This window comes from Podarcis vaucheri (assembly GCF_965113315.1).
Source record: "Podarcis vaucheri genome assembly, chromosome: 2".
NCBI lineage: Eukaryota > Metazoa > Chordata > Lepidosauria > Squamata > Lacertidae > Podarcis > Podarcis vaucheri.
Genome location: NC_138760.1, coordinates 53,110,159 through 53,128,754, shown reverse-complemented (window position 1 = coordinate 53,128,754; position 18,596 = coordinate 53,110,159). Strand labels below are relative to the sequence as shown.

At 38.2% G+C, this 18,596-nt stretch overlaps 1 protein-coding gene across 2 annotated transcripts in view; it reads left to right on the top strand.

Annotated features, from left to right (window-relative positions):
* Positions 1–18,596, top strand: part of SLIT3 (slit guidance ligand 3) — a 413,252-nt gene that overhangs the window by 271,063 nt on the left and 123,593 nt on the right. For both annotated transcript variants that reach the window (XM_082212998.1, XM_082212997.1), the window contains exons 11-14: positions 2,131–2,202; positions 5,081–5,152; positions 12,997–13,140; positions 16,774–16,937. In XM_082212998.1, the coding sequence (XP_082069124.1) occupies positions 2,131–2,202; positions 5,081–5,152; positions 12,997–13,140; positions 16,774–16,937 (452 nt within the window). The remainder of the gene's footprint in view (positions 1–2,130; positions 2,203–5,080; positions 5,153–12,996; positions 13,141–16,773; positions 16,938–18,596) is intronic.

Genomic DNA, 18,596 nt, shown 5'->3' with positions numbered 1-18,596 from the left:
AAAGAAATCCTACTGTTTATGAATAAGGCTGCATATGCTACCTCATATTCTATGACTGATACACACACCCAGCATCTAAGAAATTCTACTACTGCCAAGAGAATCTTCTGTGGAATTGGTTGCATTCTCTTCCAAGTTCACCTTTTTAGAAGGATGACAGAAGTGATAAAACAAGCACAGCAAAACAAACAGAACTATTCCTCATTTCTTGTATTTTCAACATAGGCAATATATTATTAGAAATCAATTCCATATGAACATTACAGAACAGAAATTTCATGAAATATTTCAGGAAAAGGCTAATCTGTATCTTAAAATAGATAGAAAACTTTTTAATAATTTAAAATCTGTAAACCAAAGTATAAAATATTGAAGTTATTGTAGCTGCAGATTTCAGGCTGTCACAGACACTGGGGTCTGTGTTAATAGTATAGCATTCTTTGCTGCTGCACTATTATAATGGTTTAAAAGCTACAAAATTAAGTGGTGCCAGGTGTATGTCAAAAAATCAGGCCTGTGCATATGCTACTCAATATATACAGTATAATTACAGGTTGTGAAGATTGCTTATTTTGTAAAGAGATTTCAAAGGTTGTCTAAAAAAATTATTCCTTTCAAATTGTTGCAAATATGTAGGGAGCCTATCTCAAAGAGAATAAAAAGTGTGTGTGTTTTACGGTGGTAAAATTGAAAATCAAAGTTACAAAAGGTGGTGTTCTCATTAAATCCCCAAACAAGAGTTTTATTTACAAACTTGTATGGGTCTAAATAAATTGCTTCTGTTCTGTAATAATTCTAAGCTGTTAGTGAAAATTTGAATGGCAGTTAACAACACTGTGTAAATAATTTTAACCACTGAAGTGAATTTAAAGAGGGAGTCTTTTAAACTCACAAGAAGGAGAAAGGGATTGACAATCAATCCTTATTAAGGAACAGCAAATGGGGTGACAGAAGTGTAATTATAATGAGGGATGATCTGTTTATTGCAGGGACTCTACTAGGTTGGCCATGTGTCCTACTTTAAGGACAATCCTCTCTTTTGAAGGGTTGTCAGGGTACAATTCTCTGTTTGAGGGTTGTCCAGTTTAAGTCTGGTTTAAAAATAAATATTCATTAAAAAAGAGAACAGGAGCATTGAAGTTGTCTACTAACAGTTAGCAGCAATTGGTCAGTAGACTGAATTACACAAGTCACCTGGTGTCTTCCTCACTATGCTGAGATGTATTGTATTTCTGTTTAAAATATAATAATTATTTCTAAATTTGCATCTGTATACCCCATATGTAAATTTTATGCACATTTGTATCCTTTTGTGTTGATGCAATGCATAACTATCCACCCTATAGCTTCCAGCACACCTGTAAGTTAAAGCCCAACTTCCCAGTACCAGGGAGAGAGAATTGGCTTTTCACAGTGCAACACATATTGCTTTACCATACTATTTGTTTCTTTTATTCATGTTTCTTTTGTGAGTTCAAATATGAGATAAAGGAGCTTGGAAACTTAGAGAGTTCATTCCCTTTTTCTGCCTACCTATAAATGGGTTTTCATGCTATGCAATCCTATGCATGTTCACCCAGAAGTAAACGCCACTGAGTTCAATCAGACATACTCCCAGGTAAGTGTGTGCAGGATTGCAGATGTATTCAGTGTTTGCATTTATATAATAGGTTTATAGAAATATAAATGGCATTCCAGTGTAATAATTTAGGCAGGTTTCCTTGTGTTTTATGACCCTCTTAGAAAAAATAGATGTTGTGTTTATAAATATGCAACAGAGAATTTACTAGATGGAGAGTTCTTGCTATCCTTTTAACCACTGCTAGATTTTTTAGTTCAGCCATGTATTGCTCATATAGAAAATATAGAACCGTATATGAAGGTCAGTATAGTTGTATGAGCTATAATTAAGATAGTAGTGATGCCACCCTTAAAATGAAGTTCATTGTACCATAGTCACTATGTGTTCAGTGAATTCACATCTCTCTTTCCACAGGATTAAGAACTTTAAGTGGAGCAGAACTGTGTGCTGCTGTTATCTAAAGATAAATCATTTTTAAAAGCTTAGGGCGCATTGGTAAATTGTGTTTTCATGAGTACCTTGTCTTCTTCCCTTGTGTATCCTTACAGTGATATCAGCAAGAATCAAATATCGGATATTGCATCAGATGCTTTTCAGGGCTTGAAATCACTCACCTCGCTGTAAGTAGAGGGTAACCTTGGATAGGAGATTTGGAGAGTCTTAAAAATAAATAGATCAAGTATTGGTTGGTGATGCTTTCCTTTTCCCAGTGCAATTGTCACCTTGTGAGAAGAACCTAATCTTTCTTAAATTGGAAATTGATCAGACAGACTTGAAGGTGCCATTGTTTATGCAACTCGTAGATGCCTTTTATAGATGAATACCCTATGAAGGTTAGATATTTAGGCCTCTAAAAAAAAACCCAGTACACTCTTTGTATATTTCTTTTACTTAGTGTCAAAAGCAGTGTTGGTAGTAACAACAGTTAATCTCTATTCCTTGAAACTTGTTGCCAGAGGACCAGCCTTCTAGAGCAGCTTTTCTGCAACCAGAGTTGCAGACTTGGAAGGGGGAAACTTTGCCATGTGAGTTGCACAGTAGGATCTTTGGATTCAAGCCAAAATTATTCCATTATTTAGTTACATTTAAACAGTTCCTTGTCCTGTTATTTACTATTGTATGTCTTCTTTTAATTTATGATACATGATGTCCTGATCACTGTAGGTTGTAACCAGACACCCACCCATCACAAAATTGTGAATGATGGTGCAGAACTGTGTTTATTAATCTGATAGGCAAGTTTGAAGCTTGTTCACTACAACTGCTAAATGTGTCTAATGATCCAACACTTAACAGTTCTCTAAAATCTGCTTTGTTCTCATTTTCATGGTTTGAATAGCAGTAATTGATTGTAATATTGAAATTTCCAGGACAGGGTTTTTTTCTGTAATAGTACTGACCATTAAAAATTATTCGCTAATCTATGCTGCTTCTTGAACAAGCCCTGTTATAATGAGTTTCTTTATCTTTGAGTTAAGAAATATGTAGGATTAGCTTGCTTTTTTCAAACGTTGATCAAGAGTAGGGGCTAAAGAGACTTTGTGTTATGTGAATTCTCTCTTAGCCCTGAATGTGCTAAGAAAACTAAAATAAATTTCATTTAATTCAGTGGGGTCTTTAGTGAATTAGTATTGGATTTGAAATGAGCATCAGTTTCTTCTTTCTTTCATTATATTTATAGCTCGGGATATGTTACAGCTGTTTCACTGAAATGATATATCACTGTCCCCAAGGTCTCTCAATCTTTTGCACACTGTGTCTAAGACTTCTGGGTGCCAGTAGGCTTTCTGCACATTTAATTTGGCTGTCCCAAAGCATAGAAGGCCTTTTCCAGACTGTCTGGAGACATTTCACATGATGTGTCAAACCAGTTCTCAGATTTGGGCTGACAAGAGAATTTATTTCAGATATGTATAAGATGTTAAATTGTTTCCCCTTCTGATTCAACTCATTTTTAAAAGATAGATTAGCTTGGATCCAAATACATCATGGTGGTTAGCCTTTGGCATGTCATTCACAACTACATTATCACCTAATGAGTGAGGATGTGTTATCATTTTTGTGGGGATGCCAGAGATGAAGGAATATGTTGTTGAATGATTCTGATGATAGAGCATTGCAGTAATCATTTTTACCTCAAATTATTTGACTAGGATTTCTTCAATTATGCTAGAAACATAATGTTTGTTCCTTAAGGTATCTAATATCCAGAGCAGTTGTTAGCTAACATTCCTGCAACTTTTTATTAGTATAAGCCAATGCGTGCCTCTTTATCTTTTACCACTCCTCTTAGCATTTCCTTCTGGAACTTGTAAAGTATTTCAGATCCTTTTTGAAAGCTAAATAGATGACTTTAGATTATGCTAATCTAACACTTAAATAGAATGTTTAAAACTACTCCTGAATAATGAGCCAAAATGTACTAGAAAATGTTGATGGAGCAAAACATTGGGCATCGATACCCAGCAAAACAAAAAGAAAGAAAGGAAAAGGAACATTTGTGAAGCAATCACCATATACTTTTTCACTGCCCCCAGCGCACAATGAAAAAGGTTATGAGATACGCAAAAATCCATTTTGAAAATCACACTATGGTGTGAGTGGTCTTTTTGCTTCTGGGTTGTGACACTCAGCCACGTTGACAGCCAATTGTTTGGTGATGGGCATGTGCAATGCTAAATATAGTAGAGCAGTGCTGTCTCCTTTAGGAATTGTCATCTCAATAGGACAGGCTCTGAGATCCTAATGCAAACATTTCTTCAGGTCTCCAATTTCTTTTCTTGCTTTCCTCAATTTCAAATCCCAAATCTTTTTTCCAGTAACATTCTTATTTGCTCTTCAATACCGGACGTTTATTTGGGAGTCAGCACCATTTAACATAATGTGATTTATTTATGATAGAACATACATAGGATTGCATTGAATATAAGTGAAGTAAGTTGCTGCTGCCTCATAATGCAAATATGAAAAGTTGTCTCCAATTTTGGTTTGTATGTGGGAAGATTGCCTGTGCATTCACTTTAGTCTTGGAGGTAATATCCTCTTTCCTTATCCATCAGTATCCCCAAGCAATTGATGATAACGTTAGATCCCAAAACAGTTATTTAGTTTTATTTGTTCAACTTTTCAAAAATTGATGTCACTTTATTTTCTCATATATGTTTATAGGCTAGAGAGGCTAAGATACATAAATGAAATTTTCACTCCCATTTAACCACCCCACTAAGCCTAAATGATAAACCAAAAATTGATGCAGAGCAAACACGATCTTGAAAATGTTTTATGACATAAATAAATAACAATCCTTTATTCAATTTTCAAAAGTTTTTCCAAACATTTAATTTACCTGCAACTCTTATTTTATTGATAGCTAGCAGTTTAAGTGAATTAACTCTTGATAAAGAGGAGAATGATAGAAAAATTAATGTGGCTAAACATAAGATTTGTTGTAAGTAGTGCACCTTTGCACTATTTAATTTGCCTCTTTATATTTTTCAGAGTGCTCTATGGAAATAAGATCACAGAGATTCCCAAGGGTCTTTTTGATGGGCTCGTGTCTCTACAGTTGCTGTGAGTATTATCCTTACTTCTTTTGTTGTTATAAAACTTCATAGATATTTATTGCTCTAATTTCAGCTAGCAGAAGCAGGCTGGTTACTTTGTGCATTGGAAATTAATTGAAGCCCATTATTCCTATGTGGTAAGACTGGTATGTGAAGCCAGCAGAATTTCAAATGTCATAATTATATTGGCAAAGTAGTCTTAGTTTATTAGTAATTTATGTCTAGCTTGAAGTCCTAGCTTGAAATTCTCTTTTGGGACAAAGCATTAACTACTAGTCAAGTGCAATCAGCAAGAGAACAGAAAATTTGTTTAGCAGTTTTCCCAAGAGCTGTGCGTTAACATCACTAGAACATTCTAGTATAACTAATAGAGAGCTATTTCATAGTAGTATAGCAATATAAGAAGTCAGAAAGTAAAGAGAAAATGCTGGGTTTTTTCTACATAGAAAAGTATGAGGGACATTGCTTTACAATTTCAGGTTTATGATCTTCATAGAAACTCCATGCATTAGGTCCTTTTGTTTCTTTAAAATGTTGAAAAAGAGATAAGTAAAGGTTATTTGAAAGTGTTATTTGAGGCCAGAATTCCATAGCCCAGTGCTTGACAACACTGTTCAATTGATCAGATGCATCTCACCCTCAGTAACTTAATCTGCTTCCTATAACAATTCCAGGTGGCCCAATATCTCAACCCCAATCCTCTCCAAATGCATAAAAAAGAGATGGGTTTTCAGATTGTGGTGAAAGCTGAACAATGGTGTTGTTGGTTGTAAATCAGAGGCAAGAATATTCAATGATGAAGGTACTACTGTTGAGTAGCTATGGCACTTCAGATTTCACTCAGAGATGGAATGACATGAAGAGCTTTCCCAGCATATATCCAAGTCCATGCAGAGCAGTGGACCTCCAGTAACAACTCCATACCTAGGAGTACCCACAAGCTAGTCAATAACCATTTCAGATGGCCAATAATCCTCTTTTGTCATATTTTCTTTTTCATTGCAATCTACAAATGCTAGCAAATTGAAGCGGTGGTTCTTATTGAAATGGTGTGCTGTCATTTTGTTTGAAACAGGTGGTAACTGTACAGGTTGCATCTACAACTTCCTTCTTGTTTCCTGTTAGCAAAGTATGGCTAGTAAAGAATGCTATAGAATTGTAGATACCAATTTTTGAAGCAGTTGCAAAGTTTGTTGCTATTCTAAATGTGCTAACATCCCATTTGTTACAGAGATTTATTCTAGGCTTATGACTGGTGTAGATGTCTTGCTAGGATTGTTTTTGCTGGCATGTAAACTCCGTATTCTGGTTGTGATAAGTTAATTATATATGAGTCTCTCTTGCTATTTATGCATCCTGCTGGCTTTTGATAAAAAAGAACACTATCTGTGATAGATGACGGACATGAAGTGCATTTAGCATGAAGTGGAAAATCCTGTCCCTTTGGCTGATAGTTTTTCATTTCTATTTTTATGAAATGGCAATTTTATAAATTGTTATAATGAGACTGAGTGGTGCTAGGGGGTAGTGAGATATTGTTATTTTGATAAGATAAGATAAAATAAATATATATAGCAAAAGTAACATATAAAAATATGCAAAAATTGTATCATTAGGTATCCATCTAATTTGATTAATGTGTAGACAAGGTATATATTGTTAATTCTTTGAAGCAACTTTTTTTTAAAATATGGTGAATGGATAAGTCATAAATACTGACATTCCCACTGCAGGATATAAGGGTAAATATAAATTATGCTAACTTCACCATGCTGTTTTATTTGAAGAGAGCTGCTCTAAGGACACACACACACATACATACATACATACATACATACATACACATACATACACTAAACTGGTTAGGTTCTGAAATGCCAGAATGGTTCAGCATTAGTTGCCAAATGGTTGTTACCAACTGGTCGGACGCTTCAGGCTTAACGTGTGTGTTCAGTAGAAAAGGAGCGGACAGAGTCTTTTATAAGAAATGTGACATGCTTCTGATTGCAAAAGATGAGGATGTTGTTTCAACTCTGTCTTATTTTGTAATGTGTTTCTTACTTTAGTATAAGAACTAAGAATGGGGTGGGGAGCCTTCTCTAACCTAATCTGATGATACCAGCCTAATAATAGCAGTTACAAAAACTTTCTTCTTGGAGTGGGATTTGAATGTTTTCATTATATATATATATATATATATATATATATATATATATATATATATATATTCAAGTTATTTAAATAATTTGAATTTGACTTTTAAACTGTCTTTAATGTGTTGCCATCATCCCTGGGTGTCTGAACCATAAAAAGCTTGCATTGGCTTGAAACCTGCTGTTGAACAGTTGGGAAAGTGCCCTCTCATTAGATCTAATTTAGCGTTTAGAAGGCTGTAGATTAGATTTTTTTTTTCCTTATTATCCTGGAGACAAAAGGGTAAGAAAAGTCTAATGAGATATCCAAGTAGCCAGTATAATTTCTGAGGTTTATCACAAGATTTTGTAGCATATGAAAGTAGTACCATAATTGTTAAGAAAAGGTGAAGGCTCTTTCAAGTAAGGTTTGTACCAGGAAAGAAAAGGATGTGCAATTCAGTATTGGAATTCGGTTTTTCTTATATCCTGCTAGGTTTCTATAAAGGACTATGCATCTTATTTTTTATTGAATTTCAATATGTTTGTACGCTATAGACTCTCCTCCCTGCAAGAGAGGGGAGTGGTTGTGGCCGGGAGCCGGACTCCGCCTCAAGCAGGGGGCATTTGCCCCCTGCCTCCCACCCACCTGGCTGGTGCCCACGCCCCCGGCCTGGCACCCAACCAGGTGCCTTCAAGGGGGTGTGTACAGCAGCCTAAATTGCTGCGGCGCCAGCCTCCAGCCCTTACTTTTTGTCGTCCCGTTGTAGCAATCGTCACAACTTTCGTGGTATTGGTGGGTAGGTTAGGCATTGGAATAATGTGTTGTGTCGAAGGGCTAGGTGTGGCCATCACCTACGCCTTCAATTTTTGGGTATTCCGTTAAAGGAATCCGGCGGTCGTGTATTCTGTCCGATGCCTGCTTGGCGGGAGGCCATGGCACGACCCTCGGTGACATCAGGGGAGAGCTTATAGTTGGATTAGCATCAACAGGCTCCACCTACTGGTGAATAAACCCCCTTTGTTTTTTAGACTCACCCCTCTCCGAGTGGGTGGAGTCAGCTGACATAATCCAGTGCCTAAGCCAATACCTTTTCACTTGCTGTAATCAATAAAGTTGTGGCCTTTTTCTTGCCCATTAACCTTATATCACGTGTCCTTGTGTTTCATTCCACTGCGCGGGGTTCGGGTCCTCGAACCACAATATTCATTCCTTGAAAAACTACAGTGGAAAACACTGCTAATACTCTCTCTGGAATTTGTCTTCTAAACTATTAATTATTATAAAAAATAAATCCAGTTGTGGACTGTTGAATTTGTATTTGTGGTAAACATGATTCAGGAGCAGCCAGTGTGGTGGGATGGTGCCATGCCTTTGCCGTTCTGATAGTGCTGTTGCTGCTTACTGTAGGGCAGACAGGCTGGGTGCACTAGTGGGAGCATGGTTGTTCCAGTGCACCCATGCAGGTCCCGTCTCTTTGTCACCCTTCTCCTCCCCACACCATCCTTGTATGTGAGAGTGGCACCGCTACCAGCAGGGTGACAGTGCGACACTGCCTCACTGTGCTGGACTTTCCAACATGATTCAGATAACCCTGTGATGGGTAGGGAACTGTCAGTTTTTAGTATCTATAGCAGGGGTCAGCAACCTTTTTCAGCTGTGGGCCGGTCCACCGTCCCTCAGACCATGTGGTGGGCCGGACTATATTTTGGAAGGAAAAAAATGAATCAATTCCTATGCCCCACATATAACCCAGAGATGCATTTTAAATAAAAGTACACATTCTACTCATGTAAAAACACCAGGCAGGCCCCACAAATAACCCAGAGATGCATTTTAAATAAAAGGACACATTCTACTCATGTAAAAACACGCTGATTCCTGGACCATCCGCAGGCCAGATTGAGAAGGCAGTTGGGCCGCATCTCGCCATGGGCCTAAGGTTGCCTATCCCTGATCTATAGTTTGAAAGAATTAATAGGTACCTGTCAGGAATGGGTGTCAGGAATAAATCACACAGAGTAAGTCTGCTGAGCAGTGCCAGATCTAATTAGCACAACAACTCTTCTCAGTAGATCTTGCCCCGATGAGGCAGTTGTGGAGACTAAAGGTCCCCTCCTTCCCACAGCTGCCTAAATCTCCTTCATCCTGGGTCCTTCCCAAGCAATCTGTCATGGACTGATTGGATGCAGAGGAGTGGTGTGAGGCACCAGCTGGGAAACCCCAGCTAAACCCCCATGGGAAGAAGTCTCAGAGTCAGGGGATTGGTGGTGGGATGATGGTGAGTGGTCAGAGAGAGAAGACTGGGAGAGGAGGTGTCGGAAGCTGGAAGAGCAACAGGGTTTAGAGTCTGTGACAGAGTGCAGTCCAGACTTTGAGACTGAAGTAGAGGCTGGAAAGGAGGGGAGTCAAGAGGCTGCTGAAGAATCAAGAGAGTCCCTCCTCCTGCAACCAGCTTCCTTCCCCGCTGGTCTCCAAGAACGCACAGAAAAATGAAGAAAGCAGAACAGAGATTACTTGTTCACAGATGCAGTTTGAGACTGCATGGGAATAGCACTGGAGAGGAGGAGCCTTAGACAGGGGTGGGAAAACAGAGACCTTGTACCAGGAATGTGCAATTCAGTCCTCACAACTGTGTCATCAGGGCAAGAACTACCACGCAGGGCTGCTGAGACCACTAGGCCAGAACTGTACTTTAGTTTACTTGAATAAATAGTTCTCTGGCATCAATGACTTAATACTTTCGTGCTGACCTGCATCTAACTCTAGCCCTGACACAATCTGAGACAACAAAGACACACTTGTCTCTGCTCATCCCTTTTTATACCTTGTCAGGTCCTGGGGCATCAGGGGGGAGGGGAACTTGGCACAGCAGGAGGGGGAGGTACCCTGGCTTCTTCACCAGCCTGACTCTTGGGCTCCCTCCTCTCCTGCTTCCGCCTTGGATTCTGGTCTTCTCTCTGCCACAGGCTCTCCCTGCTCACTAAACCCTGTTACCTCTCCAGCTTTCAGCAGCTACTCTTCCCAGGCTTCTCCCTCTGACCACACATTGTTATCTCACCACCAATCCCCAGGTTCTGAGCCTTGGGGGTTCACCAGCTAGTGCCCACCATTCCTCCGTGTCCAGCCAGTCCATGACACTACCATCTTAATAACATAGGAAGAGCACCTCTGTACCTGACCAAAAACCCATCTAGTCTAGCATCCTGTTCTCACAGTGCCTACACGAAGCGCACAATCAATACATGAGTGTAAAAGCATTCTCCCCACTCACGTTCCCCAGAAACCAGCATTCAGAGGCTTACTGTTTCCAATACTGGAAATGCTCATTGAAACATCTTGTGGTAGTTTAACTATACAGTGTGTGAAGAAGTAATTTCTTTTGACTATTCTTTAAAGGTCTTTCCTCTTTGGCACTGCAATTTATTTACAAAACCCGATTGACATGTTTCTTTTATTTATTATTTTTTTAAAACTCCATTAAAATGCAGAGGGATTAGATTCATACCTTGCTCCCATGAGTGGCATTGCCTGAGTAGACTCTCTCACTGACACAGGAGGCAGAGGCAACTTTTAATCCCCAGTGTCTCCACTTGTTATGGCAGGTTTGGAGTTCTATGGATCAGTGTGGGAGCTGATGCATCACAGGAGAACATATGGGGAATTTAGCTTTGCATGACACACAGTAATAAGATTACCATTTATAATAGACCAACAGTGAGAAACATATTCACTGTGAATACTTCCTTGCAATGCCTAGTAATATAACACCAGCAGTCCTTCCAAACTATTATTGGTATATCAGAGTCAAGCAATTTATTTCCATGAACTAACATAGCTCCTTAGGTAGAACTTTTTCTGCCTTCATATTCAAGGTGACTTGTTATGTATGTAATTGCTAGTACCTGAATAATATATAAACACTTCCCAGTGCTCTACAGAACCTGTAATTACTGCTAGCAACTGCTGTAGCACTTAGTGGTAGGTGGACTCTCAACTGCTGTTAACTCCTGTGATATACAAATAGTATGACAGCCTTTGTAAAAGAAATAATCTGATATGCAAGACTCCAGTACTAAGAGTACCTTTGTAAACAAGGCACTAGTATAAGATAGTTAAACAAATTGACACCACACAGGGACACAACAGCCATATGAAGAATAGACTGAGAAATAGTGACTGAGTCAGGTTAGAACCTGGATTTCTCCAGACCCACAGTACCTATATTCTACCCCATAGTGCGTAGTTTGAATTCTGCTACTGTGCTTTTCCCCATTTAGTTTTTTCCATTTTTGTTGTTTGTGTTAATTTTATGAGAATTGTTAATGATGCTATGATAAAAAATGCAGGCAAGAGAAAAGAGGGGTCTGTTTGTCTAAATTTCTTTTCACAATTCTTTCTGGTTATTAGCGTACTGTACTTAAAATGATTTCTAGCTTATCTGATAATGACAGAAACCTGTATTTTCTTTAGTAAGGCTGTGAGGTTGTACTTCTAGTTATTCTCTGATAGTTTGCTTGCTTGTCTTCTCTGATCAGAAAATTAAAATGTTGGTGAGGGCAAATGCTACAGTAATGTCTTTCTTTTCTTCTTCAAACCAATTATTTTCTATCATTCTGTTTTGGAAGCTCAGGTTATTCTTTAAACACTTGAAATTGTATTTATCTTACTACATCAGTTATGAGAATATTAATTGTGCAGAAGGGCTGTTGATAATCTAATCTATTTGCTTGACACTTCAGTACACATTCTTAAAAAGGGCTTAGTTGAAAAGCGTATCACTTTGGCAAATTATGATTTTTTTCTTTTTCTTTTGAGATGAATTTTAGTATTGTGATATAGTACTGTTATGCATATTCATTGTGAGTTGGATAATATTTACGGTATACATAATTCTTTTAATATCAAAAAGTAGCAGGTAGCAGTTGATAGGCATTCTTTTGGAAACAACTGCTTCATAGCACTTCCCTTTTGAGCTATCACTTTGTGAGTTTTTCAGATATGGCAGATAGTGATGGAGGTTCAGGAATAAGCTGTAGCTTAGACAAACACAAGTAGTTTCTCTCTTTTAACCACTTCTAATCTGTTATACTCCCATAAATTTAAATTCTAGAACACTGGGCATTATATTCCCTCTGTGCAAGCTCATAACTCTGACATTTACTGCTTCAAAGAACACAAGGCTACATAAGGGGTGTGACCACAGCCACAAAATCTTTCTCAATTTGCGTATTACACACAATTAACATGGGACTCTCACTCTCTAATAACAGGTGCAGACATTCAGCTCCAAATTCACTTTTTAAAATGTCAGATTAAGCAGCAAGTATACCATTATAAGTGATGTGTGGAAAGGCCCTCAGTGGAATAGTCCCAGTTCTATGAAATAACTAGACAACTCCAGCAGGTTAAATGAAATATTGTGGTATGTGCCTGTCCCATTAAGAAACTTAATGTAGCATGTTAAACTTGTTAATACACAATTCCTTGCAAGACAGAATGGTTTGTTGTTTGTTTGTTTGTTTGTTTTTAAGGGATACTTTTATATGCTACTATTTACAAGTATTCTGTTTTGACTGCAGCCGAGGTAACCTGAGAAACCTATATACCACAGTGCATCACTTCCAATACCATTCTTTTCTATTGCTTGCTTAGAGAAGCTTTGTTTAGTCCTCAATAATATTTGTATTTTAAAACTATATTTTGTTTTGTTTACAGGCTTCTAAATGCCAATAAGATCAACTGCTTGAGAGTAAACACCTTTCAAGATTTGCATAATCTCAATTTGCTGTCTCTCTATGATAATAAGCTGCAGACTATCAGTAAAGGACTTTTTGTCCCTCTCCAAACAATTCAAACTCTGTGAGTATCCAAGAATGTTGTTGATGATGATGATTATGAGGATTATTAAATTGGTTAGTCACTTTATCTTGCCCAAGGCAACCCAAAGTGATTTACAAACAAACAACTACACATAGATACATTAAAACCATCCATCCCAAACACTCAGTGTTTTCAGATATGGAGGACATGGATGATCTTGTGATCCTGTACCATTCCTTAATTCTGAGTAACACTATGCCTGCCAGAGCGCTAGAGGCTCCAACCCGCAGGGGTGTAGGCAGTTGAAGTGTTGAGAGGTTGAGAAATAAAGAAGCAGACAAAAAGATGGAAGAAAAGTGTTATGGACAGAGCAGATAGAAAAGAGAATGAAAGGTACAGAAAAAGGGAAGAAAATAGATAAAAAGCTGGAAGAGGGAAATTGGCAGTATTTTAAAACATTTAATTTTCCAAAATGTTAATTTTTTTAAAGAGGTAAGAATATTATATTGTGCCTTCCTTACTGATTCAAGATAACAAGAAAACATGAGAATAGATATAGCCGCAAGTGGCAGCCGCAGCACCTGCAGCTTCATTGGTAGTAGAGACTTGTGTTACCTCATGGTAGTTGAGATTTGTGCTGCTCAGAGGTATTGGCCTGCTGCAAGAATTAGAATTTTGACACAGTCAGAATTAAGTCATACAACTCACTTAGTACTTTTCATTGCAACACAGCATGAGAGAGAATGTTTGCTGTTCACAGTGGCCCTTATATGCATTGCTAGTGACAGCAGAGACTTCTCCATAGTATTGACTTTGCTGCTGCTGCTGCTGCCATGTCACGGCTGGTTCTCCTGTTGGGCCTTGCCTTTTTCCAGGTTACTACTATACCTGGCAGGTAGATAGCTCAGCCTGTGTTGCTGCTGTACCTCATCCCACCCCATTCACAATAGTATCTCTTCGTATATTGTATGTTTATTGTGTTCATTTTATGCAGTTGCTATTATGAACAGACTCCAAATAAATTGGATATAGTAAGCAGATATTTAGGCTAGAAACCAAAGATGGGATAGGTACATAGAGTGGAAAATCCACCTAACCAGTGTTTTATGTCCCAATTTCACTACTGCAGTTCCACTGCTAAACATGTTAGTCATTGTCTAATTAAAAAGTGGTTTCAAAATAAGGAACCAAAATTCAACCTACATACAGTGGTACCTCTGGTTACAGACTTAATTCGTTCTGGAGGTCCATTCTTAACCTGAAACCATTCTTAACCTGAGGCACCACTTTAGCTAATGGGGCCTACTGCACTGCCGCCGCGCAATTTCTTAACCCGAGGTACTGCTTTTGGGTTAGCGGAGTCTGTAACCCGAAGTGTTTGTAACCCAAGGTGTTTGTAACCTGAGGTACCACTGTATTTGATTTTTTGGCACTTGTCTTGGCCTTGTATTACATTCTGTTGGGAACAGTTGTTCAATGGCTTTGCACAACTAGAATAATCAGTATCAGTCCCTACTAAAAATCTTTATATTTAAATTGTAGTCCCACTTAAACATTACATATTATCCCTTTTTGGTGATTTAGTTGCTGTTAAAATATGGGAGGTTCCCCCCCCAAAAAAAATATATAAATTTGATCTATTTTGTTTTCTTTCTTATAGTGAATGATGGTATCAAGTTGTAAAGCTTAAGAGGAGTCAAAATTGTTTTATTTTTATTAGATAAGTTGTATATACAATTTTTGACAGTTTCTTGGATAGCCATTTATCACATGTGTGTGAGAATTCTTTTATTTTGAATAAGCTAAGCTGCTTGGCACCATCAGAAACTTTTTTGGTTTCCTCACCAATTTAAACTCTTGAAATTAATACAGTGTAAGTCTTCAGTGACCAAAGCTAGCCAGAGGCCTCTTTACAAAAAATTGATCAGGAAACCTCTTGGACCTTCCGTAAAATGGAAGAAGAGTTTGGATTTCATATCCCGCTTTATCACTACCCGAAGAAGTCTCAAAGCGGCTAACATTCTCCTTTCCCTTCCTTCCACAACAAACACTCTGTGAGGTGAGTGAGGCTGAAGTGTGACTGGCCCAAGGTCACCCAGCAGCTGCATGTGGAGGAGCGGAGACGCGAACCTGGTTCCCCAGATTACAAGTCTATCGCTCTTAACCACTACACCACACTGGCTGCTTTATGCAATGAGTCATTTATGTGTACCAGCTTGCCACATTGACTCATGACCTTTTTGCCCTTTGGAATCAGACATACCACCCAATACAAGTTAATCCAGGTGAAGATCTGGAGCACATCAATAGGTTGTTTGTTGGATTAATGGCCCATAAAACAGCACTGGGTTGTTTTTGTTTTTTTAATGCCTCTTTGATTCTTCCCTAAATCTCAATTCATTTATATCTTTTTATTTTACTGGTTTGCATATACAGTGGTACCTCGGGTTACTTACGTTTCAGGTTACACACACTTCAGGTTACAGACTCCGCTAACCCAGAAATAGTACCTCGGGTTAAGTACTTTGCTTCAGGATGAGAACAGAAATCGTGCTCCGGCGGTGCTGCAGCAGCAGGAGGCCCCATTAACTAAAGTGGTGCTTCAGGTTAAGAACAGTTTCAGGTTAAGAACGGACCTCCGGAACAAATTAAGTTCTTAACCTGAGATACCACTGTAATAAAAAGATTCAAACATATTGAAAAACAGAAAAATAATCTAAAATAAGGAAGATTAGTTAGTGTTGTCATACATAATTAGCTGAGGTGACTTTAACCAGTATCAAAAGTGCCTAACCCAGGCTTCTTTAACCTCGGCCCTCCATATGTTTTTGGCCTACAACTCCCATGATCCCTAGCTAGCAGGACCAGTGGTCAGGGATGATGGGAATTGTAGTCTCAAAACATCTGGAGGGCCGAAGTTGAGGAAGTCTGGCCTAACCCTTTGAGGAAATTTTAGGTGGGGCAGGGCCACAGGGTCCCTTTCTTTTATTTTTATTCTTTGCTATTTGCTTATTAGAACTAGAATCCAAGTGGCAAGACATGTTTTCCCACTTACTCAATTCAAGTTTCTAATAAATATTGACTTGTTATATTTTACCTACACTTTTGTTGTTATATTAGTTGGTTTCTAGTTTCAGGATCAATTTTTTTCAGGGTCAATTTTTAATTGATGCTCAGGAATAAATCTATTTTACATAAGGATTTAGCAGCTCTGACCAGCACATTTACATTTTAAGTTCATTTGTAGACTGCTTACTGGCCAAAAATACACTAGTTTACAAACATGCAATTTGTTGTCTGCAATGTTTTAGTTTTGTGATAAGAATTATTTTAATCCTTGTATTTCTAAAAAGATGCATTCAACTGCAGGGTATTGTGGCATGAAAACAGTGCCTTTTGTAGACAGAAGGTCTGTGCCCTTTAAAAGCAAGCTTTGCTATATTAATTTTTGTTTCCTTCTTGAAAAGGCTCGCTTCAGACTTAATGGGCTAAAAAATAAGATGGTTCACAGAATTTCTTCCATTCAAGTGCAGCTCCATGTGGCTTCCGCCAGGCCTGGTGTATTGGAAGCTGATTCAATTACTCTATTCTTCAGTTTTATGTTTGTAAGAAACAATGATGGAGTACAATGTCACAGGTCACTTCTGGTTAAACATCCCATCCCTCTTGCAGGCATTTAGCTCAGAATCCATTTGTGTGCGACTGCCATTTGAAGTGGCTGGCTGATTACCTGCAGGATAATCCAATAGAAACCAGCGGCGCTCGATGCAGCAGCCCACGTCGCCTTGCCAACAAACGAATCAGCCAGATCAAGAGCAAGAAGTTCCGTTGCTCAGGTAATTCATTTATCCAGGCTGTACTGCACTTTCAGTTCAGAAATAAGCAGGTCCAGAGAGCCCACTAATCAAATCTGTAGGACAGTGTTTGCTATAATGGATATTATGTAGCATCTTTCTGAAATTAAATTTGGAGAATTAGATTAGTCCTCCAGAAAACCTATTTACCTTATGCATTAAAAGAGAGGCAACCCTTTAGCTTGCCTTGTGGTTTATATATTTATATAGGTACAAAGATAGGATGTAATTTTAAAAGAATGCAGGGCTGTATACTGCCTGTAAAAGAGATAAGGTACAAGTGACCGAATATGTCGTATGACTTCTTCTTTAAGAAATGAAAGAATTCAAATATTTCATTCATAAGAAAAGATCTCACTAACTGAATAAAGGGTTTGTCATGAGGACTTATTTTGCCAGTCAATGAAAGCGTGCTTTGTTTTAACTATTTTGACAAACCCCCTCAGGTGACTTTTCAGTAACAATGGTGCAGTCAGTATCTCTTTAGAGGTAGTAGATGTGGAGAGAGTTGCAGAGGCCTCTTTTAAGTAAGTAAATAAATAAATTGGCTAGAAGTGCTCCTGGGCAGGAGGGGGAAGTGCCCAACATCTGAAGAATAAAATCAAAGAGAGAATACTGATGAGATGATTGGGAGAGGAGAGTCTTTTTTAAAAAAATGTCTGGCAAGTTCTATGCTCTATGGATGAACTATAAAAAAGTGGCATAACATGAATGGAAGGAAGGAAGGAAGATGGATTCACCACACAGGTCTGTGCAACTTGTGCGACCTACTTGCCAAATTCAACCTACTGGCCATAAATGGCAGTTCACCAGAAGATCAGTAAAGCCTCTTTCTTTTTATCCTGCTTTTAAGACAATTATTGTCTCCCAAAGAGAGTCAAATAAACAAGAGAGTGAGAGGTCCCACCACTAGACTTACAAACTAAAACGATAAGACACACAAGGTAAGGGCAGTAGAGGGAAAAGGTTGGCTAGGGAGATAAGTTCTTCAAGGCCAGAATATAGTAGCGAACTACAAGAATTTATATCCAGTTTGGACCAGGCTAATCTTCCATCTCTGGTGTTCTTGCTTGAATAGTAGTTGGTGGCTCTTGATCTTTAGGCCAGTGAATGGAGACAGAGGGTCCTTTCTGTTTGGTTCTGTGATCACTGGACAGCTAGCATCTGGAATTGAGAATGGCAAAAAGCATCTCCACTAGTTGCCCATGAGAACTGTGCCACATTGGCATCATAATATAAATAACTAGGCAACCTGAATCGAAAGTATGGTGTTTTAATAGTGTTTGATGTTCAATTGATGTGCCTTTGTGTTGCAAAATAGTGGCTGAATGGAAAGATGAAATATTCAGGAAGAAAATCAACGGTTAACTCTTATGGAAGCCATACAATAAGTGTATATCTATATGACAACCGCTTAGAGACTATTCTGATTGAGCAATATACAAATGATTGTAATAAATAAAATAAATCATTAGTTGAGCTGGCCTTTAAGATTGCAAACATTCAAAAAACAATGTAATTGAAAGAAATATTAAGAATTTATTGTAATGTTTGATAATCATTTTAACACACCTCATGTCTAGAGCTCTGCAGTTGATTCCGAGTATTACAGATTGGGATTTTTTCAAGTCTCAGTCAATG